The 9,074-nt window shown below is 46.9% G+C and overlaps 2 protein-coding genes across 2 annotated transcripts; both read left to right on the forward strand.

Annotated features, from left to right (window-relative positions):
• Positions 1-2,943: 2,943 nt before the first annotated feature.
• LOC306652262 (polyubiquitin-B-like) lies at positions 2,944-3,522 on the forward strand (the record flags this gene model as incomplete). Its single annotated transcript, XM_079125261.1, has 1 exon — positions 2,944-3,522. One exon carries the CDS (start codon positions 2,944-2,946, stop codon positions 3,520-3,522), a length of 579 nt encoding a protein of 192 aa, XP_078981387.1.
• Positions 3,523-8,415: 4,893 nt separating this feature from the next.
• Positions 8,416-8,790, forward strand: LOC306652263 (polyubiquitin-like; the record flags this gene model as incomplete). The annotated part of the gene is made up of 2 exons (XM_079125262.1): positions 8,416-8,546; positions 8,601-8,790. The coding sequence occupies 2 exons, from the start codon at positions 8,416-8,418 to the stop codon at positions 8,788-8,790; spliced, it is 321 nt and encodes a 106-aa protein (XP_078981388.1).
• Between the last annotated feature and the right edge of the window lie 284 nt (positions 8,791-9,074).

The following is a 9,074-nucleotide window of genomic DNA, read 5'->3' on the forward strand; positions in this document are numbered from 1 at the left end:
TATAGTGACCACCTTAAAAGGGAGAAAAAACAACTCTGTTCCTGTGGCTGAGGGGGCCACTCTTAAATGGATGCAATTTGAAATAATTTAGAAGTTTTAAAACTATTAATATGATTTTGTATTTATAAAATGCATATATCTATAAGTTATGTGTTTAATGTTAATAGTAGTTATATATGAATAGTAGGATTTTAAGATTTTTATGTATACTTCTTAATTTTTCTGAAATGTGTCTCTTGACAAAATTTAAGGAAAGATCTTTTAATTTTGAAATGCATCTTAGTTTCTTATCTATTCTCTATTCCATATTATCTATATCCATAGTATATATCCGTATATCCATTATTATATCCATATCATCTATTCCATAGATTTTCACATATAATGTTTTGGATGAATAGAAATGTTAACCTAAATCAACATTGTGTCTGAAACATGAAGACACAAGTTAAGAAAGTTTTTAACCCCCCTTGGGAAGCTGTCACTCCCAGTTAGGGCACCAAGAGAATATGCAGTGAAGGGCAGAGCACACCTCCAGAGCCTGTTCACTATGCATGTCCTAGATCTGTCATGTGTTCAGATGACACTGCTGCACAGTGCTGAGTCCTGTGCCTCTGCTGCTCACTGGGACTCTCCTGCCTCCACCCCAACACTTGCCTTGGAGGTCTGCCCTAGCCCTGCTGCCTGCCCTGGGATCAGTACTGGGCTCTCACTTTCACAATCCAGCCCAATACTCAAGAATCATCAGATCTAAGTCTCTCCTCTGTTGATCTTGAGCATTCTCCCATGGCCACAAACCTCAGTGTGGCCTTTAGATTCTCTCTCTTGACTACAGACAAGTGCTGGGTGCCTCTAATACACCATCCTGCCCCTCTTGTCTGAATTTGAATTCAATCACAGCATTTTCCCCTGAATATTTGGGTGCAAATGCTAAGAGAGCTCATCACTGAAATTTCCAGGAATTGGGAACAGCCTGTGAATTCAAGGAAAGTCCCTACAGAGTCATTTTATTACCAGAAAGCTTGGGTATTTCATAGTTGATTCTCTTCATCATGGCACTCATTATGATCAAGACGTGTTTACATCATTTACCAGACCATTCCTCAGAGGATTGGATTTGCTCCTGGCAATCACAAAGGGGACCAACGATGCCAATTCTGTGCTGAAATCAGTCTGAATATAAGAGTTGTCAAAAGTGGTGGGGCCCAATTTGCAGGCAATATCCTTTTGAAGATTGGCAATGAACTTCACCTAAATGCCCAAGACTGGTAGAAAATTTAAATATTATAAACTTTCAGGATCTTTTTCTCCAGTTGGCTTGAGGCAAAGCCCCATCATGGAAAGGGGCTCAGAAATGCCTTCAGGATGTCCCAAGGAAGAGTATACCTGACTTCATTCAAATAATTATGTTCCTCCATTTGTCTCCAAAGTAATTGACAAACTGAGTAAATCTTGAGGACTTCTCTGGAGACTGTGTGCTGTGTACATTTCCATCAGTATGGAAGACAGGAATGGTGACACAGGCCCTGAGATGAAGGTAAGAAAAGAGCTGGGGTATGCAGAAGGAGACTAGGGCCCCACCAAGTTCAGATTTCTTTGAAAAGTAAGACCACAGTGAAACAGAATAGAAAGACCATGCCTGCAAGGCTCAGCTTAAGTTGAGAGTGAGACATCTGTGGCCCAGAGCCCAGACCTCTCTGAAAAGGGACCAACTGCAACACAGTGACCTTAAACTGACTGGAACAAATGGTACATGTAGAGGATATTGTCACTGAATACCATGCCAAGGACTGGACTGGGCGCAGATTTTCTTTACCCCTTAGATGTATATAAATCCCAAAACAACACTCCCTCACTGGTCACCCTCATTGGAACCCCACCCATGAAAGACATCTCCTGTCATTCCATTATTTTCCTAAATTCTGATAATTAACCCTCATCTGTCCACTACTGAGTCTGTGAGATTCATTCATTGAATTCACAAAACAAAGAACCCACTCACTCCATCATGTGTGCTGCAAAATGCCTTTAGACCAAATATGTCAGTACACTAGTAACTACTAACAGCTACAGTAATGGAAGATTCCAAAATTGAGGCATCATGAGTTCACACATGGGAGACTCTTTCAGATCACACAAAGAAGGATGCATTCTCCATGTTGAAAACATGAAGAGATGCAGTACCAGGTTCAGGGTGGACTTTTTCTGGATGTTGTAGTGACAGAGTGTGTCTGTCTTCTAGCTGTTTGGCAGAAAAGATCAACCTGTGAAGGTTGGGAGGATGCCTTCCTTGACTTGGTTCTTGCCTTGACATTCTCAGTGGTGTCACTGGGCTCCACAACCAGATGATGGTATCCCACTGCAGACATGCAGAACCAGGTGAAGGATGTACTTCTTCTTGATGGTGCAGACAGACAGGATGTGCCTGTCTTCCAGCTCTTTGCTAGATCAATGTCTGCTGGTCAGGAAGAATGCCTTCCTTTTCGTGGATTTTGCCTTAACATCCTCAATGGTGTTACTGGGCTCCACCTCCAGGGTGATGATCATGCCAGTCAGAGTCTTCATGAAGATCTGCATCGCACCTCTGAAGTGCAGCACCTGGTGTAGGGTGGACTCCTCCTGGATGTTGTAGTCAGGGTGTGCCTGTATTATACCTCTGTACCACCAAAGATCATCCACTGCTGCTTGGGGCAGATGAAATCCTGGTCTCAGCTGGGATGTAGATCTTCATGAGGACCCTGACCAGCAAGACCATCAACTGGAGGTGGAGTCCACTGACCCCACTGAGAAAGTCAAGGTAATGAATCAAGACCAGGATGGCAACTGCCATGCCCAAAAGGGGTTGATGTTTGCTGGAAACAGCTGGACAACTGGTGCACCCAGTCTTACTTGAATATCCAGGAGGAGTTAACTTTGCACATGGTGCAGTGCCACAGAGGTGGGATGCAGTGCTTCATGAAGACCCTGAAAGGCATGATGACCACCCTGGAGGAGGAGCTCAGTGACTCAAATGAGAATGTCAAGGCAAAGATACAAGACAAGGAAGGCATTTTTCTGACCAGTAGATGTAGATCTAGCAAAGAGCTGGAAGATAGCACCCTCTCTGACTACAACATCCAGGAGTCCACACTGCCCCTGGTGCTGCATCTCAGAGGTGGAATGCAGGTCATCATGAAGACCCTGAAAGGCACGACGATCACCATGGAGTTTGAGCCCAGTGACACCAGTGAGAATGTCAAAGCAGGGATGCAAGAAAAGGAAGGCATCCTCCGTGACCAACGGAGGTTGATCTTTGCTGACAAATACCTGGAAGAAGGATGCACCCTGTCTGACTACAACACCCAGAAGGAGTCCACCCTGTATCTGGTGCTTCATCTCAGAGATGGGGTGCAGATCTTCATGAATACCCTGACCAGCATGACCATCATGCTCGAGTTGGAGCCCAGTGACACCATTGAGAATGTGAAGGCCAATACTCAAGAGAAGGAAGGCATTCTTCCGGAACAGTTGAGGATGATCTAGCAAAGAAAGGGAAGACAGCACCGTGTGTGACTACAACATCTGGGAGGAGTCCACACTGCCCCTTGTGTTGTGCCTCAGAGGTGGGATGAAGATCTTCATGAAACCCTGAGGGGCACGACCATCACCCTGGAGGTGGAGCCCAGTAAAAGCATAGAGAATGGCAAGGCAGGGATCCAAGAAAAGGAAGGCATCTTGCCTGACTATCAGAGGTTGATCTTTGCTGGCAAACACTGGAAAATGGCTGCAACCTGTCTGAATACAACATCTAAGAAGAATACACACTGAACCTGGTGTTGCACCTAAGAGTGGGGATGCAGATCTTCATGAAGACCCTGACTGGCATGACCATCACCCTGGAGGTGGAGCGAGAGAGACAATTGAGAATGGCAATGCAAAGTTCTAAGACAAGAAGGCAAGATTCCCGACCAGCAGAGATGATCTCACAAAGAGCCAGAAGACAGTAGCCTACTGAATTTCAATCCAGGAGTCAACACTACACCTGGTGCTGCATCTCAGAAGTGGGATGCAGATATTCATGAAGACCCTGACTGGCACGACCATTACCCTGAGGGTGCACCTCAGTGACACCATTGAGTATGTCAAGGCAAAGATCCCAGTGAAGGAAGGCAACTCTCTGACCAGGAGAGGTTGAACTGGTGGCAACAGCTACAAGGCTGGATGTTGCTGCCAAACAGCTGGACAACACTAGATGCCTTCTGGATGTTGCAGTGAGACAAGGTGTGTCTGTCTAACAGCTGTTTTGCAGCAAAGATCAAGCTGTGCTGGTCAGGGAGGATGCCTTCCTTGATTTGGTTCTTGCCTTGACATTCTCCATGGTGTCACTGGGCTCCACCTCCAGGGTGATGGTCCTGCCAGTCAGGGTCTTCATGAAGATCTGCATCCCACTTCTGAGGTGTAGAACTAGGAGCAGTGTGGACTCTTCCTGAATGTTGTAGTCACACACGGTGTGCCTAACTTACAGCTCTGTGCCAGGAAAGATCAAGCACTGTTGTTTGGGGGAGATGAATTTTCCTTGTCTCAGAGGTGGGATGTAGTTCTTCATGAGGACCCTAACTAGCAAGACCACCAATCTGTTGGTGGAACCCATTGACACCATTGAGAATGTCAAGGTAATGATTCACGACAGATTGGCATCTCCCGTAACCAGCAGAGGTTGATGTTTCCTGCAACAACTGGATGACTGGTGCACCCTTTTTTATTTGAAGATCTACAAGTAGTCAACTGCCACCTGGTACTACACTTCATATGTGGGAAGCAGATCTTTATAAATCTGACTGGCATGGCCACCAGCTTGGAGGCGGAGCTCAGTGACACCAATGAGAATGTCAAGGCAAAGATCCAAGACAAGGAAGGCATTCTTCTGACCAGCAGAGTTTGATCTAGCAAAGAGAGGGAAGACAGCAAGCTATCTGACTACAATATCCAGGAGTCCACCCTGTACCTGGTCCTGCACCTCAGAGGTGGGATGCAGATCTTCATGAAGACCCTGACCCACATGACCATCACCCTAGAGGTGGAACTAGTGACCTCACTGAGAATGTCAAGGCAAAGATGCCAGTCAAGGAAGGTATCCTCCCTGACCAGCAGATGTTGTCTTTCGCTGGCAACAGCTAGAAGACTGGTGCACCCTGATTCCAGAAGGAATCCACCCTGCAACTGGTGCTGTACCTCAGAGGTGAGATGCAGATCATCACGAAGACCTTGACTGGCATGACCATAACACTGGATGTGGACCTCAATGACACCATTGAGAATGGCAAGGCAAATATCCAAGACAAGGAAGGCAATCTTGCTGACCAGCAGAGATTGTTCTCACAAAGAGCTTTAAGACAGTACCCTGTAGGATTCCAACATCCAGGAGTCCACCCTGCACCTGGTTCTGCATCTCAGAGGTGGGATGCAGATCTTCATGAAGAACCTGACAGGTAGACCATCAACCTGGAGATGGACCTCAGTGATACCATTGAAAATGTCAAGGCAAAGATACAAATCAAGGAAGGCATCATTCTGATCAGCATATGTTGATCTAGCAAAGAGGAAGAAGACAGCAACCTGTTTGACTACATCTCGGAAGAGCACACCCTGCACCTTTTTTTGTGCCTAGGAGGGGGGATGCATATCTTCATGAAACTGACAGGCACAACCATACCCTGGAGATAGGGACCAGTGACAAAATAGAGAATGGCGAGGCAGGGATCCTGGAAAAGGAAGGCATCCTCCCTGAGCAACAGAGGTTGATCTTTGAGAGCAAACAGCCAGAGATGTTGCAACCTGTCTGACTAAAACATCTAGGAATTGTACACTCTGCACCTGGTGCAGTTCGTAAGGTGTGGATGCAGACCTTCATGAAAACCCTGACTGGCGTGACCATTATCCTAGAGGTGGACCTCACTGACACCATGGAGAATGTCAAGGCAAGAACCAAGGAAACGAAGGCACCTCCCTGACCAGCACAGGTTGATCTTTACTGACAAACACCTGGATGACACTAGACTCCAACTGGATGTGTAGTGGGAAAAGGTGTGTCTGTCTTAGAGCTTTTTCCAGCAAAGATCAACCCATGCTTGTCAGGGAGGATGTCTTCCTTGACTTGGTTCTTGCCTTCACATTCTCCATGGTGTCACTGGGCTCCACCTCTAGGGCGATGGTCATGCCAGTCAGGTTCTTCATGAAGATCTGCATCCCACCTCTGAGGTGCAGCACCAGGTGCAGGGTGGACTCCTCCTGGATGTTGTAGTCAGATAGGGTGTGCCTGTCTTCCAGATCTGTGCCTGCAAAGATCAAACCCTGCTCCTTGGGGAGATGAATTCCTTGCTTCAGAGGTAGGATGTAGATCTTCATAAGGACACTGATATGCAAGACAATAACCTGGAAGTGGAGCCCATTGACACCATTGAGAATGTCATGGTAACTATCCAAGACAGGGTGGCATTTTCCCTAACCAGCAATGGTTGATATTTGCTGGCAACAGCTGGAAGACTGGTGAGCCTTCTCTTACTTGAACATCCAGAAGGAGTCCAATGGCACCTGGTATAACATCAGAGTTCAGATGCAGATCTTCATGAAGAATCTGACTGGCGTGACCACCAGCTTGGAGGTGGAGTTTAGTGACACCAGTGAGAATGCCAAGGCAAAGATCCAAGTCAAAGAAGGCATTCTTCTGACCAGCAGAGATTGATCTAGCAAAGAGATGGAAGACAGCACCTGGTGTCACTACAATATCCAGGAGTCCACCCTGCACCTGGTGCCGTGCCTTAGAGGTGGGATACACATCTTCCTGAAGACCCTGAAAGGCACGAACATCACTCTGGAGGTTGAGCCCAGTGTCAACATTGAGGTGTGAAGGCAGGAATCGAAGGAAAGGAAGGCATCCTCCCTGACCAGCAGAGATTGAACTTTGAGGGCAACCACTGGAACACAGGTGCACCCTCTCTTACTTGAATATTCAGGAGACATTCACCCTCCACTTTTTGCAGTATCTCTGAGGTGCAATGCAGATCTTCATGAATACCCTGACCAGCATGACTACCTCCCTTGAGGTGGAGTCCAGTGATAAAATTGAGAATGTCAAGGCAAAGATCCAAGATAAGGAAGGCATCCTCCCAACAAAGAGGTTGTTCTTTGCTGACACATAGCTGGAAGATGGGTGCACCCTATCTGACTACAACTCCAAGAAAGAGTCCACCCTGTACCTGGTGCTGTACCTCTTAGGTGGGTTGCAGATCTTCATGAAGACCTTGACCGACACCACCATCACCCTGGAGGTTGAGCCCAGTGACACTATTGAGACTGTCAAGGCAAAAATCCAAGACAAGGAAGGCATTATTCAAGATCAGTTGAAGTTGATCTAGTAAAGAACTGAAGACAGCACTATGTCTGACTACGACATCTAGAAGGAGTCAACTTGCACCTTGTGTGGTGCCTCAGAAGTGGAATGCAGATCTTCATGAAATGCTGACAGGCACGACCATCATGCTGGCAGTACAGTCCAGTAAAACTACAGAGAATGGCAAGAAAAGATCTCAGGCTTGAAATGCCTACCCCTTGACCAGCAGACGGTAACATTTGCTGGCAACAGTTAGAAGACTGGTGCACCCTTCCTGACCAAAGCATCCAGAAGGAGTCCACCCTGCACCTGGTGCTGCACCTCCAAGGTGGAATGCAGATCTTCATGAAGACACTGGCTGGCATGACCTTCACCCTAGAGGTGGATCCCAGTGACACCATTGAGAATGGCAAGGCAAAGAAGCAAGAAAAGGAAAGCAATCTTCCTCAACAGTAAAGATTTCTCTCACAAAGAGCTGGAAGACAGTAGCCTGTCAGATTTCAACATCCAGGATTCTATCCTACACCTGGTGCACATCTCAGTTGTGGGAGCAGATCTTCATGAAGACCCTGACTGGCACGAGCATTGCCCTGGAGAAGGAGCCCAGTGACACCATGGAGAGTGGCAAGGCAAGAACCAAGTCAAGGAAGGCATCCTCCCTGACCAGCACAGGTTGATCGTTGATACCAAACAGCTGGATGACACTAGATGACTTCTGCATGTTGTAGTGAAACACAGGGTGTATGTCTTACAGCTGTTTTCCAAAAAAGATCAAGCCGTGCTGGTCAGGGAGGATGCCTTCATTGATTTGGTTCTTGCCTTGACATTCTCCATGGTGTCACTGGGCTCTACCTCCAGGGTGATGGATCTGCCAGTCAGGGTCTTCATGAAGATCTGCATCCCACCTCTGAGGTACAGCACCATGAGTATGGTAGACTCCTCCTGGATGTTGTAGTCAGACAGGGTGTGCCTGTCTTCAAGAACTGTGCCAGCAAAGATCATCCACTGCTGCTAGGGAGAGATGAATTCCTTGTATCAGAGGTGGGATGTGGATCTTCATGAGGACCCTTATGAGTAAGATCATCAACCTGGAGATGAAGCCCAATGACACCATTGAGACTGCCAAGGTAATGATCCAAGATGAGAATGGCAATTCCCCTAACCAGCATAAGTTGATGTTTGCTGGCAAAGGCTGGAAAATTGCTGTACCCTATCTTTCTTGAATATCCAGAAGGAGTCCAGAGCACCTCGTGCTATACTTCAGAGGTGGCATGCGGTTTATCATGAAGAATCTAACTGGCATGACCATCATCTTGGAGGTGGAGCTCAGTGACACCAATGAGAATGTCAAGGCAAATATCCCAGTCAAGGAAGGCATGCTCCCTGACCAGAAGAGGTTGACCTTTGCTGGCAACATCTAGAAGACTGGTTCACCCTGCCTGAATACAACATCCAGAAGGAGTCCACACTGAATCAGTTGCTGCAACTCAGAGTTGTGATGCAGATCTTCATGAAGACCTTGACTGGCATGACCTCACCATGGAGGCAGAGCCCAGTGACACCATTGAGAATGGCAAGGAAAAAACCCAAGACAAAGAATGCAATCTTCCCAACCAGCAGAGATTGATCTCACAAAGAGCTTTAAGCCAGTAGCCTGTAGAATTCCAACATCCAGGATTCCACCCTGCACCTGGTGCTGCATCTC

This window comes from Sciurus vulgaris (assembly GCF_902686455.1).
Source record: "Sciurus vulgaris genome assembly, contig: HiC_scaffold_160_arrow_ctg1, whole genome shotgun sequence".
Taxonomy (NCBI): domain Eukaryota; kingdom Metazoa; phylum Chordata; class Mammalia; order Rodentia; family Sciuridae; genus Sciurus; species Sciurus vulgaris.